The following is a 14507-nucleotide window of genomic DNA, read 5'->3' as shown; positions in this document are numbered from 1 at the left end:
ACGTTATATGCAAGCGGGGGCATTATCTGTGTCCCATGGTCACATTCTCCATTTATTTTTGTACTATATGATACAATATAATTAGTTTGTATAACTTTGTACTGAAATAATAAATTACCCTAATGTACTTTCTTAATTGATACAGTTTGACTTAAATACTTGTATATGTTAAAAACAAACTGAATAGTAATATGATGTTTTGCTTCTAATTAACGTTTTTTATAAATTTCAGATTTACCATTTCCGAGTTTTGGGGTTTTATTCATTAAAAAAGGGGGGATTTTCCAGTTTTCGGACAATAACTCAAAAACAATTTCACCAATTTGCATGAAACTTTTTGTGAATTGTTCATATCTATTGACATGAGCTCCCTTTTGTTTTTTATAAATTGTGGATTTACCGTTTCCGAGTTTTGGGGTTTTATTCATTAAAAAAGGGGGGATTTTCCAGTTTTCAGACAATAACTCAAAAACAATTTCACCAATTTGCAAGAAACTTTGGAGAATTGTTTATTTCTATCGACATGAGCTCCCTTTTGATTTTTATAAATTTCAGACTATACGTTTCCGATTTATGGGGTTTTATTCATTACAAAAAGGGGGATTTTCCAGTTTTCGGACAATAACTCAAAAATGCTTTCAGCATTTTTTGTGAAACTTTGGTAAATTGTTTATATCTATTTTTGTAAGCTCCCTTTTGTTTTTTATAAATTTTCAATTGTACGTTTCCGAATTATAAGATTTTATTTGTTTATAGTCTGACAACAGATTTACTAAGTATTGCGCAACAGCACAGTGTATTGCACAACAGCAAGAAATCTTTCATATAACCAATTTCAAGTTCTTTGACTACATTTATTCAGAAACCTATAATATATCAAATATTTAATTACAATCCAAATTCAGACCTGTATCAAGCTTGAATATTGTGTTCATTTTTGCCCCAACTGTTCAGGGTTGGACCTCTGCGGGCGTATCCAGCTGCGCTCAGTGAAGCAGTTTATTTACATTTGTCATTATTCTATTATGTATATGTAGGATCAACTTAAGGAAAAAGAGCAAGCTGTCAGGAAATTCGAACAGGAGATTGACAGTTTAACCTTTAGAAATCAGCAGTTATCAAAACGTGTATTACTACTACAAGATGAATTGGATGATGCACAGTCACATAAGAAAAAGGGAAAGGTAGGTTTTACTGCAATTAATGGTTTACATAGGTAGGTTTTACTGCAATTAATGGTTTACATAGGTAGGTTTTACTGACATTAATGGTTTACATAGGTCGGTTTTACTGCAATTAATGGTTTACATTTTATTACAGGTAAATATTTCAGTAAATCTGATACATACTTTTAGGAGAGCGCTACAACTCTTTCAACTACTCTGTGGAAGGGTTACATTGCAGGGCCAAATATTGTCCCTACCAACTATGTCCTAATTTTCTGCTGGCTAATAACTTTTCCACATTATTTCCTTGGTCAATGAAATAGATTTTTTTGTCATAAATTTTCATCATGAAAACAAATTAAATATGTACATGTTTTTTTACCACTGAATAAGCCAATCAATCAATTCACCCAATCAATCAATCAGATAATTTGTTTTCAACAGTATCAAACAACAAATGTAAAAGAAGTTTTAAAATGAACAAAGTGTTTGAACGATTTAGATTAAACCTAATATTTAGGACCATACATTGAGGATGCAGGAAGCCCTGTAGTCTTCCCTTTGTCTGTCTGTCTGTCCATTAACAATTTTTGTGAATTTAAGAACTCCAAAAGTATTGTTAGGACATTGATAAAATTGGTCCGTTTGTTGAATATGATAAATAGATATACAAAATGGTAATGTTAAAGTGGGCAGTATATGGAAGAAAGAAGAGATAAATAGAACAGAAATGTATGTTTAAGTGTTTCTTGAATTTAAAGGATTTGAAATATTTTTTAGAACAAACATTCAGATACAAGCTACAACCCATCCCCAATATCAGCAGGAGTATTCAATGAAGAACTTCAAAGGAAAATTGAAGAAAATGCTATGCTTAGTAAACAGGTGAGTTCACATACACTCTGACTGGTTAGTCTGTTACATATGAGCATACATTATACCAACATTAAAGAGATGTTGCTATCTAAAGAAGGGAAATCTCTTGGTACTATATGTATTTTAACAGCCATTAACACATGATTCTTGCAACTAGTATTTTGAAACCAGAAGAATTATGGAATATACAGGAATATAAAATCAGGAATACTAAAAATAAAATAAAAAAGATGTTTTACAATGAATTTGTTAGTAGTTTTAAATAGTGTGAAGTTGTAAAATTGGACCACATATTTTATTAGGTAGATGATAGTACTCGCATGTATCAAGGAAGGATAGAAGAACTTGAGGCAAAAGTTAAAGAATATGAAACAAAATTTAATCAACATCAAGAAGTCAATGATGTAAATGTACAGAAGAATAAAGTATTGATAGACAGACTGCAGGAGGAAAAAGCCATGATTGAGGTAAGTCAAAATACTGTGGATCAAATTGTATTTGAAGGGGTTCAAATTTTTGGGATTTTTTAGATTGATTAAAACTAGGAAATTTAATACCCAAAAAAAATAATCATCATGCAGCCTATAACAATGATAAAAACCTATATAATATTTCACTACAGACTATAAAATGTGTATTATCTATTGATTAGTTTTGTTCACATTCTGACACATCATATTTAAAAATCCATGAATCAATGATATTTTCACTTTCTGTGGATTCATTTATTTTTGTGGGTAATGATATTTGTATAACAGGATATTGGATTTCATGGATTTGCTCAAAGTCTGATTACAAGTCTATAGAAAATTTATGCTTCGTTGAACGTTTAAATTCGTTGTTTCCTATTCCCATGAAATCCACAAAAGAGGATTCACACAAATAATAATGAATCCACAATTTTACTTTCTTACACAGTATACCACAGCCCTGGAGGATTTTGTCATTTCAATTTATCCATCAAGGGTAGACAACTCCTGCCCTCCCAAATATAACCTTAGATTTTGTAAAAACATCTAAAACAAGAGCTTTGTTAATTTTTCAAAGGTATAGTCGGTTCAATTTTTATTGAAACAACATTTAAAACAAAAAAGTTGGTTATAACAGTTAAAAACATATATATCATTCATAGTGATGGAAAACTTGAAATATTTTATGTACAAAGATCAATTTTTTGCAGTCTGAAATTATACTTAACAATCTAGTAGTTATGTGTTTTACTTACAGGTTAAACTACAGACAATAGAAACAGATTTGAAAAAGTACAGATCACGATCAGAAAAAGCGTAAGTTGCATTTTTCTAACATTGACTACAGAGGTAATAATTATCGTAGCAAAGTTAATGAGTATAATAAACACAACATTTGACAAAATTGTTGAATTACAAATCGTGCTTTACATTTGATTATACCCCCACTCTAAAAGTGGGGGCTATATCACAATCACATTGTCTGTCTGTCCATCCATCTGTTCTTTTGTCCGCTTTTCTCAGAAAAAGATTGAATTCATATTGGTCAGCAGTTCCAACAGTGATGAGTTGTAATGTGTGTACACTTTTCAGGTTGTCAGACACCGACTTTCTGCTTTCCCATACTTTGAATTACGAGAGGTGGTATGCTTCGAGGACAACTTGTGCATTCTTGTTTGACATGCATCTGCTTTATAGAGATTTTATTCAGTTTGATATATAGTAAAAATAAAGTTATCTCCCTTTTCTTCAGAATCGATTAACAGATCTTAAAATGTGTTTGTAGAAATGTGATGTTGTTATTTTTATTGAACTTAAATTTCACAAATTCTCGGATAAAAGCAGTTCTGAGTGTTATAATTTCATGTTGTTTTTGTCCCTGACTAAGACTTTCCACAAGTCCAATTCAAGCCAGGGGATATTTTTTAATTTTCTCTTTATATTGAAATTACTGATTTTAAACCTTTCTTGAAAATTCTCACTTTACAGTTATTCAGAAAAAAAGTTATAGTGATTGGATTGAATTCATTTTTTTATGATTACAGAGAAGAAAGTTTGTCAGACGTTCAGTGTCAGCTACAGAAACAGCTAGATAATGCCAACAAAATCATATCAGATAAACTTCCTTTTATAGATACAAGTATGTATACACATAGGGAATCTACTTGCTGCTTTTTTTCCCTGGAAAATTCTTTTAATCAGTTTAATTGTGAAATAAGCAATTTGAATATACTGACTGTCTTTTACGGGATATGTGCAGGTGATTTAATAATCCTAGCCTTTCAAAAACAACATCAGTTTCAGTTTTCATTTAAGAAATTCCTTGCAGTACCTTTTCAAAATCCAAAACAACAAAATATTGAAGCCAAACAATGTACAAATGTTAAAAATGAAATATGTGCAAAATATTTTTCTATACTTACTTTACAAGAAAAAGTTTCATGAATTTTTTTCCAGCTTTTTTTTATATATTGCTGTAATATTTTACAGAAAACAGAGAACTAAATGGTTTGAATTTACCCACCCATGATAGAAAGCACCAGCTACGAGCCAGAGAATTAGTCAGTCAGACAGCTAACCATTTGACAGATATGGTCCAAGCATTGTCTAACTTCTTTACATACTCGGAACAGAGATCTAAAATTTACCCAGCAGAATGTATTAGTGAACCAATGAGTCCCGTTAATATTCAGGTAAATTTTCAACGCTACAAATTAAATTTTTTTTAAATATTAAAATCAGCAAAAAGTACAATAGTTTTTTTAAAACAATTGAATAAGATACATTTGCATTAAAAAAAACTATGTACAAAATTTAATTGAAGACAGCATGATAAATTAACATATTCAATTATTGATAATTCTGACATGATTTTCATTATCATTGGCCACTGACTCACAAACTTCTCTCTTTATTTTGTCTGGACTTTTATTCAGTTAATTGGGCCAGTAACACATCAATAACATTCAGAAAAAAATTTGTTTAATCCTACATTTCATTGTTTTCAAATGACCTAGGACTGCTCCTGATGTGTATTATAAAACTTAATTTAAATGGCAATTGAAATGAAATTTAGCAAATAATTGAATTATGGAAATTTTGCAAACACAAGCTTACAGGTAATAACTGAAAAAAACTTTCACTGTGAACTTCAAATTTTATTGGTAAGGGAGACTGAGAAGAGTTGCTTGCATTAATTTATAGGTTGTTCCTTCCAAAACAAATTCCTTTCATCACAAAGTTTTAACAACAAAAAATGAAGCCTCCCTCCAAAAAAGAAAAGCTGATATTATTTTGCCTGATTTTGTTGTACTGTCCTTTAATGCAATAATGTTGAACAATAATTTCAGCAGAACACCACAGATATTTATATGCATGGATATATTTTTGCCTTGTTTTTTTATTTCAGTATTGTAAATATCTCCATGAAAATGTGCAATATTTACGACCATTAGAACAGTCTTTCAAAGTTTTCCTCAGTACTCTGAATGAAGACACATTAACAACATTGGTATGTAAAGAAATTGTCTTTTTTTTTTACAGTTATTAAAATTACAAATGCAAATTCATTTTCATTACAAATTAATGCATGTGGTTGCCTTCGTAGTCAATCTACACATTGTAGGATTGAATGAGTGACATAGGCTGACTGTTTTCTTGAATGAGGATTTCTTGTTCTATTTTCCATAATTGTTTTTTGCAGTTCAATTGCTGTGGCTCGAAAAAATATCTTGTCATTTCAGGAGAGATAAACATACAGTATCAGTTCATGACTCTTTATACATGTATTGGGTTGAGTAACTTATTGTGTTTTTTTCTTTCTGTTTGAGTCCATTTTGCTAAGTTTAATGATAACTCAGCATAAAAATACAAACACAAATTATTGATTGGCTAAGGTAATCCATTCTTAAGACCCATTGGTGGCCTTTGGCTGTTTTCTGCTCTTTGGTCGGGTTGTTGTCTTTGACACATTCCCCATTTCCATTCTCAATTTAATTTTTTATTTGAAAAAAAACATCCCAAATTTAATTATTGAATGCTTTTGCTTAAAAACTTGAAATATGATTAAAGAGAGACATTGGGTAAGTTCGATGAGACAACAACCAAAAAATAAATGACAACCAAAAAGACATTGAGATGACCATACAGTTTTCAACAACAGGCAACGTATTTACCTCCTTGCTCTTTTTTCCTATGATTATTTTACGGCAATCATACATCCTCTCTTTATAGATTTAATGGAGATAAATTGTGTACTTTCCTGTTTAATGTTCATTTCAAATACAGCTAACTTGAAGGGTCATTAAAAGTCTCTTTTTCAGTGTTTTATTTAAGTATACTTTATATTGTCTAATTTTCATTGTATTAAATGTGGGCATTGTAACCCACAAATTTTTCACATATTGTGTATAGTGAGGATTCTATAAATGAAAGAATGAAAAAGACAGAAAAATCACTCTTGAAGATTCAATAAGAACATGCATTATGTTAATGAATGTGAATGCCATATTAGTTATACAAATAAAAGGAGATATGGGAATACATCAATGAGGCAGCAACCCTACAAAACAAAAACCACAAGATATGAATCTAGAAAAAAGATGTGAGTAATTTAGCAGATAGTATCATCGATTTTCTACCAGCACTAGATTTTGTTATTGACAAAAAACATTAAGATAAAGTTACTTATTACATTTTATGACAAATACATATCCTACAATTATGAAGAGGTGTCATTTGCATTGCAGGAGACAGCAACAGACCTGCAGATATTCTCCAGAAAATTTAACACTTGTATAGAATATTTTAATAAATTATTACCGTATCAGTTATTAAGGTGAGAAAATAAGCAAGTTTGCTGGTCTTGGGTCATACCAATTTTGAAAAAAAAAATTTGAACATGTGAAAAGATATAGGCTTTTATAATGAGCAGTAAAAAAAAAATATCTTAAAAATTTGTTATGTAATATAAAACTTTCCTGTATAATGGAAGTCTTATAATTATATGGCAATTATATATTTCAATTTGTAACACTTTTAGATATTAACATATCACATTTGGTTAAAAAAAAGTAAAATGTACAGCAAATGATATTTTTATGGGAATTCATCAGTGAAATGCCAAGATATATATTTTTATCCTGGTTCATTGATCTGAAAAAAAAAATATTTGAAAATTTGGAGATGGGTTATGATTGCCAATTACAATGTGACAACTATCCACCAAAGACCAACAAACCTGAATGTAGGCAACTATAGGTCACAGTGCAGCCTTCAACAATGAGCAAAACCAATAACTCATAACAAGCTATAAAAGTCTTACATTTATTCATTAGCTTCCAACACATCTTCATATAAATTAAGTGATTACTACATATGAAAGTTATTTAGTAATTGTGGATAAAAGTTTTATAACTTATTTTAATCATGAAATGTATTGAAATACAACATGGAGCAAAAGCTCACACCTTACTGCAAATTCCTGTCCCCATAGCATATGCTTTTTTAACGCCCTCCGGCAAAGTTGATCTTAGATGAATTTGGCTATTACCGGTATTTTTAAGTCCCTTTTGGTCAGGTAGCTCTTAATGTTTCTACGTATTTATACATCCCTGGTTTTCAAATATTTAGGTTTGAAAGTTCCTGATGAAGTACAACGAGAAAAACACTTCCGATGCACACAATTTATTAAGTATTATTTTCATTTTCTGAATCATTGCAACAAAGTACCAAATGTATTTGTACAATGATATCAACATTACATAAAGTAAATTTTGTTTTGCAGTATTGAAGAAGAATGTGCTGTGTCATCTTGTACATCAACATTAGAAACCAAAAATAGGGACCTTCATAAATCATTTAAAGATCTAAATCAAGTCTTCAATAAACTACAGTCTTATATCAGTCTTCTAGCCTCACAAAGTAAGAATTGAGAGTGAATATCATTTCTTTTTTCATAGTAAAAATATCAAAATATTCAAAACAATCTTTATTTACAAATAACTATGAAAATATTGAATACCCCCGGTAGCTTAGCCATTTCTGAACAGCAATCACAACTTCTGTACTGCAGCTTTGCTTATGTTTATAAGCATAGTTATTTTGCCGTTTTCCTTTAAAATGGATATATTCATTCACAAGTTTATATGATATTATCATAAATAATGAAAACAATGGAATGATTGATGAATTAATATAATCAATCAGAGAATAAAGCAATTATGTTTCACATTGATCTCTGTCAGATATTGTTGTGAGAAAAAAAGTGCACCAAAAAAAACTGGCCTTTCACTACATTTGAAAATATCAATTGCCTTAAAACTAGAAAAATAATTTTACAAGGCCTTAAATATTATAATGCTAGTTTCTTAATGTTTAGATACTGTATAAAATGAAATTAATGTATTTAATAATGGATTAACCATGTGTACATACAAAAATTTGTTTTTCATCTACTTGTATTAAACATTCATTTTGTAGGTTCTAAAACATGTCAGCATCCAAAAATAAATCATCCCAGATTCTTCACATTACTTTGTCAAGTTTTAAAAGATTTAGACCATGCTGTGAGAGGTAATGTATATAGCTTTCATTATCGCTATATTTTCTTGAATATTACTTTAATCTTTTTGTGTGATAATTTTCAGTATCAAGGTACTCCACTGAGAATTGTTTTTCTCAGTCGAGTAGAGTGAAAACACAATGAGGACAAGCCAAAGTCATTGACATTTCCTATGAAAATAGCGATAAACAACTCAACGATGTTTTTCAGCGACATCTCATCTCAAGGTTATCTCCCTTCAGTGCGATTGTAGCCGAGAAACTCATGTTCATTTTCAAAACCATAGATAATCTTTATTTCTTTTCATCCTCTGTACATTACTAATATCTTCAAATAAATGCCAGTGGAGACACTAAATCTGTTGCTATATACATGCATATATAATTCAAAAGCATTGTCATTTAAAGTAAAATATATAAAAACGCCTTGGAATTTTTGCACATTAGTGAGAATCAAAAAAACTGTTTATTTCATTTAAAACTTAGAAAAATAATTTCTTTGAATTCTATAATTCAGTTAGATTACAACTGATATTTTCAGTAAGAAGGCTCTCCTCATAGAATTTTAAAATCTTTTGAATTTTTTGAAACGTTATATTTCTATAGAAATAGTATCAAACTAGCTATTAAAGAGAATCACAATTGTCCTTTTCCAAATTCAAAAAAAAATATGGATCTATATATTATCTGTAAATAAACATATTTTGATAAGCATTTGCACATACGAAAATAATGTGAATATGGAAAATTTGGATTTTTTTAAATGTAAATAGAAGGCTAAGAAAATAGCAAAATTAAATCTTCACACAAAGTCCAAAGAAAATTATCCACATATTCTTTAGCACAGAATTATTCTTGTATGCAGCTGTTTTATAACCTGAATGAGCTATGCTGCTGTTTGAGTACATGAAGGAACTATTCCACTCTTTCAGTACACCAATGAACTATGGCGCTGTTTTAGTACATGAATGAACTATGGTGCTGTTTCAGTACACCAATGAACTATGGCACTGTTTTAGTACATGAATGAACTCTGCTGTTTTAGTACACGAAGGAACTATTCCCCTGTTTCTGTACACCAATGAACTATGCAGCTGTTTAAGTACACGGATGAACTATGGCGCTGTTTTAGTACATGAACAATATACTACTGCTACTGTTTTAGTGCACAAATGAACTTATATTTCTGATGTTAACAGATTTATCTATCTTATACAGTCAAACCTGCCTTTACGATCACCTAGTTTCAGTGGTCACCTGCCTCTAAAGGTCACTTTCAGACCCTCCCAAATGTTTTCACTATTTAATTTAACTCATTTCAGTGGTCACCTCACTCACCTGTCTAACATGATCAGCGGTCACTTACCGGTAATTTTCACACAAAATCGTCATTTCAACTTTTAACAACCAAAATATAATCATGATGAAAAATATATGTGTTCAGTATCGAGGTAAAAATGAGAATTGGAACCCGTTTGTAACAGAGATCGCGCAATAGGAGGTGAATTTGTGAATTTCTCTTGTTCCACTCCTTTCAGTTTTCATTGAAAATTGTATTATCGACTTATTTCTCTACGATTATTAACTATATTGAATGTTTTATTCAAATTTAGAGCACCAAAATTCACCATTTTTATTTGGCTGCTTGCACGAACGATAACTCGACCGCTTGAAAACACTTAAACAATTTGCCCCAATTCCGTCCACGTGCGATGTTGGAATCATTTTTTTTTCGGAACCTCATTTAAAAGGTCAACTCTCTTGAGTGGTCACTTTTAATATTTCCCATGAGTGATTGCTTAATACATGTTTGACTGTATATGCTGTTGTTTTAGTACAAAAATTGACTAATATTTGTGATGTTTACAGATGTATCCAAGCATTATAATTCTAAAGTATCTCTAGAACATCAACTACCTACTGCCTCACAGAAACTCAAAACTACAGATGAATGTGTTGTGTCTTCATTGATATCTCTAGTCACATGTACAAGTAAAGTAAGTTATTTTGTTTTACAATCATATGTATGGTTATAGTTGGTTGTTTGTTGTTGTTGGTATAATATCTGTTACAAGCTTTTTTTTAAAAAATGAAAATCTCCCCTTTAAGACCAGTATTTTAAGGGAAGTTCAGATATTTTCTTGCCTTGTTTTGTTCTCAGTTAAATTTTTGCTGTGTTCATTATTCCAGTTTAAGAGCTTTGTGCTATGCATTTTGATGGATATCGAGTTATTTACGTAGTGTAAATTTCGCAATAAAAATTGGACACATGTATAAAAGTTTTCTTGTATAGAGTAAAAATCTCTCAATTCTCTCCCCTTTACCATAATTATTGTCAATCAGTAATGCTACAGTGGGTAATGTTTTTATACCAAATGCAACAATGATGTATAGGATGAGATTTTTTAACCAGTTATTCAATCTGTTTATTTATTTCACCTTGTTAATTCCTTGATTGATACTTCATGTTAATTAAGTCTCCCAAACGAAGTTTGGGAAGACTTATTGTTTTTGCTCAGTTCTTATTATTATTATTATTCTTCTTCTTCTTCCGCCGCTTTTAAATTTGAACTTGTCCGCACCCGTTCTCCAAAACCGCTTGTCGGATTAACTTAGGGTTTCACAATATGTTAGACTAACATGTCTAGTGGTGCAATCAGGGTTTTGTTTTTGCAATGGGGTTTATAAAGGGGTACTTTGAGGGGCAAAAAGAAAAGAGGGTTTTACTATAGAACCCTATGGGATTTTATTTTTTTAAATTTTCAAATGATTATAAATTGAAAACCGTTCGTGATAGACACAAACTTTTTAATTGAAAATGTTCTAAATGATAAAGCCCATTAAATGAAATACAGGGTTAGTCCCCAGGGGTCTCCCCCACCCCCTGCCATTTAAGAAAGTTCTAATACCTTGTAAGTGGTCAAGATCCCCATCCCTAAACCATATATATTCTGGTTTGTCATGCTAAGATGGTTTGAATGATATACAGGGTTAGTCCCCAGGGGTCATCCCCACCCCCTGTCATTTGAGAAAGTTCTAATATCTTGTAAATGGTCGAGATCCCCACCCCTAAACCATATATATTCTGGTTTGTCATGATAAAGCACATCAAATGTTATACAGGGTAAGTCCCCAGGGGTCACCCCCACCCCCTGCCATTTAAGAAAGTTCTAATATCTTCTAAGTGGTCAAGATCCCCACCCCTAAACCATATATATTCTGGTTTGTCATGCTGAGATGGTTTGAATGATATACAGGGTAAGTCCCCAGGGGTCATCCCGACCCCCTGCCATTTGAGAAAGTTCTAATATCTTGTAAATGGTAGAGATCCCCACCCCTAAACCATATATATTCTGGTTTGTCATGATAAAGCACATCAAATGAAATACAGGGTTAGTCTCCAGGGGTCACCCCCACCCCCTGCCATTTAAGAAAGTTCTAATATCTTCTAAGTGGTCAAGATCCCCACGCCTAAACCATATATATTCTGGTTTGTCATGCTGAGATGGTTTGAATGATATACAGGGTAAGTCCCCAGGGGTCATCCCGACCCCCTGCCATTTGAGAAAGTTCTAATATCTTGTAAATGGTCGAGATCCCCACCCCTAAACCATATATATTCTGGTTTGTCATGATAAAGCACATCAAATGTTATACAGGGTTAGTCCCCAGCGGTCACCCCACCCCTTGCCATTTGAGAAAGTTCTAATATCTTGTAAATGGTCGAGATCCCCACCCCTAAACCATATAAATTCTGGTTTGTCATGATAAAGCACATCAAATGAAATACAGGGTTAGTCTCCAGGGGTCACCCCCACTCCCTGCCATTTAAGAAAGTTCTAATATCTTCTAAGTGGTCAAGATCCCCACCCCTAAACCATATATATTCTGGTTTGTCATGCGAAGATGGTTTGAATGATAGACAGGGTTAGTCCCCAGGGGTCATCCCGACCCCCTGCCATTTGAGAAAGTTCTAATATCTTGTAAATGGTTGAGATCCCCACCCCTAAACCATATATATTCCTATTTGTCATGTCTCGAACATTTGAATGACGTATACGGTCAGTCCCCAGGGGTTCCCCCACCCCCAATGTTCTAATATCTTGTAAATGGTTGAGATCGCCACCCCTAAACCATATATATTCCTGTTCGTCACGTAATGAACATTTGAATGACGTATAGGGCCAGTCCCCAGGGGTTCCTCCCCACCCCCAATATTCTAGTATCTTGTAAATGGTTCAGATCCCCACCCCTAAACCATATATATTCTGGTTTGTCATGCCAAGATGATTTGAATGATATACAAGGTTAGTCCCCAGGCATCACTAATGCATATAACTTTACTGGACCAAACCAATTTTCACTGGACGTTGCCCAATGTCAGGCGACCCTGGGAATTACGAATTATGGGAGCTTCGTTTGGGAGACTTCGTAACAGCATCCTGTTACAATCATTTCTTGTTGATCAATTGACACAGTATTATTTAAGTAAATTTACCTGAGATTAACATGTGCTCTTCCTGTCCAATATTTGTATTTAAAAAAATTCAAACCTCTTAATAAAATTTAAGTAAAACTTACTGGAAAATTTGTTTTCAAATAAATGTTTTTTTGTGTAATTTGACAAATTATTTTTACAGCTATCATCGTTCCTGTCAGGAAATATTGATTTCTTCAGTCAGACAGGTGGCTACAGGACACGAGGTAGTAGTATTGGTAATGACCCTACAATGGAAGGACCCAGGTCTAATCCAGCCACTGTACAGTTTAGACAAAAAGCTGCCAACTATTTAGCCTTATTAACAATAGTAAGTATTGGTAATAACCTTAGAATAGAACTTTCAATAGGAAGACACTGGTATAACCCAGCTACTGTACAGTTTAGATAAAAAAAAACTGCAAATTAATTAGCGTTTTTAACAATAGTAAGTACATGTAATGCTATCTGTGATTTATATTTTTATTATTAAATAGTACTGTCAAAATAAATAGCCTATAATTTTAATCACACAAGTTTCATAAAAATAAAGGTCATTGGTCTTGAATGAATAACATAACAAAATATTAAATCAAAGCAAGAAATGATGTCTAAAGCATTGAAAAAAATATCAATCGTAAAAACTAAGATCATCCTGTCCTTGGCTACTATGACTATAATACTGATAACAGTCTTCTTTTTTATTTTCTAAATTTCTAATATACTCTGTGGCTTTACTAATTGATTTATTTGTGTGTCTATTTAGTTTTTCCACACCTGTCTCTACAAGTGAAATCCATGGGAATTAGTTTTGTTGAAGAATCTACATTGTAAAAATTTTAGTACAGAAAAAGAGAACAAAAAAAAATCCAACAGTGTTTTTCTTAATCTGTTTGCAGCCATGTCCAGAATCAGTTCCACATAAAACTGCAGTTCAGAACAGAAAAACCCTTCTCAGTTCAGCAGAAAGTAAAGAGGGACTCTCTAAACAGGTAACAATTAAACAACTGTTCACCATATACACTGGTCAGTTTTGTTAAACGTAAAGGAGGACTATCTAAAGGGGTTATAATATGACATAAGTGTAAATAACATGAAAATGTACGTTATGCAGAAAACAAAAAGATGCTTTGTTAACAACTGAAGCATTCACAGAGAAACACTTATAAAACAGCTAGCCAGAAAAAAATGTTACTGTTAAAATGTTAGGGTACCCTTTCTTCCTATGTAGTTTGGGTAATCTTTCACTGTCTTACTCACAGCACATTCTGTATAAAGCATAGAAATAAATAAATTCCTTCTGGAATAATGACTTTTAAAATATGTTTTTTTTTTCAGTTAACAACTTTCCAGCAGAGAGTGGGTCGACTTGAACAAGACAAAGAACACTACATGTTAGAACTACAACTTTTACAAATAAAATATGACAATGAAATTCAGGTAAGAAGTCAGTATTTA

At 31.9% G+C, this 14507-nt stretch overlaps 1 protein-coding gene across 1 annotated transcript in view; it reads left to right on the top strand.

Moving 5' to 3' along the window:
• Positions 1-14507, top strand: part of LOC127739177 (protein phosphatase 1 regulatory subunit 21-like) — a 31642-nt gene that overhangs the window by 2828 nt on the left and 14307 nt on the right. The window contains exons 3-16 of the mRNA XM_052250783.1: positions 1038-1184; positions 1947-2051; positions 2345-2509; positions 3270-3328; positions 4057-4151; positions 4502-4704; positions 5421-5522; positions 6760-6848; positions 7797-7933; positions 8492-8584; positions 10442-10569; positions 13213-13380; positions 13949-14041; positions 14388-14489. Of these exons, the coding sequence (XP_052106743.1) occupies positions 1038-1184; positions 1947-2051; positions 2345-2509; positions 3270-3328; positions 4057-4151; positions 4502-4704; positions 5421-5522; positions 6760-6848; positions 7797-7933; positions 8492-8584; positions 10442-10569; positions 13213-13380; positions 13949-14041; positions 14388-14489 (1686 nt within the window). The remainder of the gene's footprint in view (positions 1-1037; positions 1185-1946; positions 2052-2344; positions 2510-3269; positions 3329-4056; positions 4152-4501; positions 4705-5420; positions 5523-6759; positions 6849-7796; positions 7934-8491; positions 8585-10441; positions 10570-13212; positions 13381-13948; positions 14042-14387; positions 14490-14507) is intronic.

The sequence above is a fragment of the Mytilus californianus genome, unplaced genomic scaffold (genome assembly GCF_021869535.1).
Source record: "Mytilus californianus isolate M0D057914Y unplaced genomic scaffold, xbMytCali1.0.p SCAF_4, whole genome shotgun sequence".
In the NCBI taxonomy this organism is placed as follows: Eukaryota; Metazoa; Mollusca; class Bivalvia; order Mytilida; family Mytilidae; genus Mytilus; species Mytilus californianus.
This window is presented reverse-complemented; position numbering and strand designations above follow the sequence as displayed.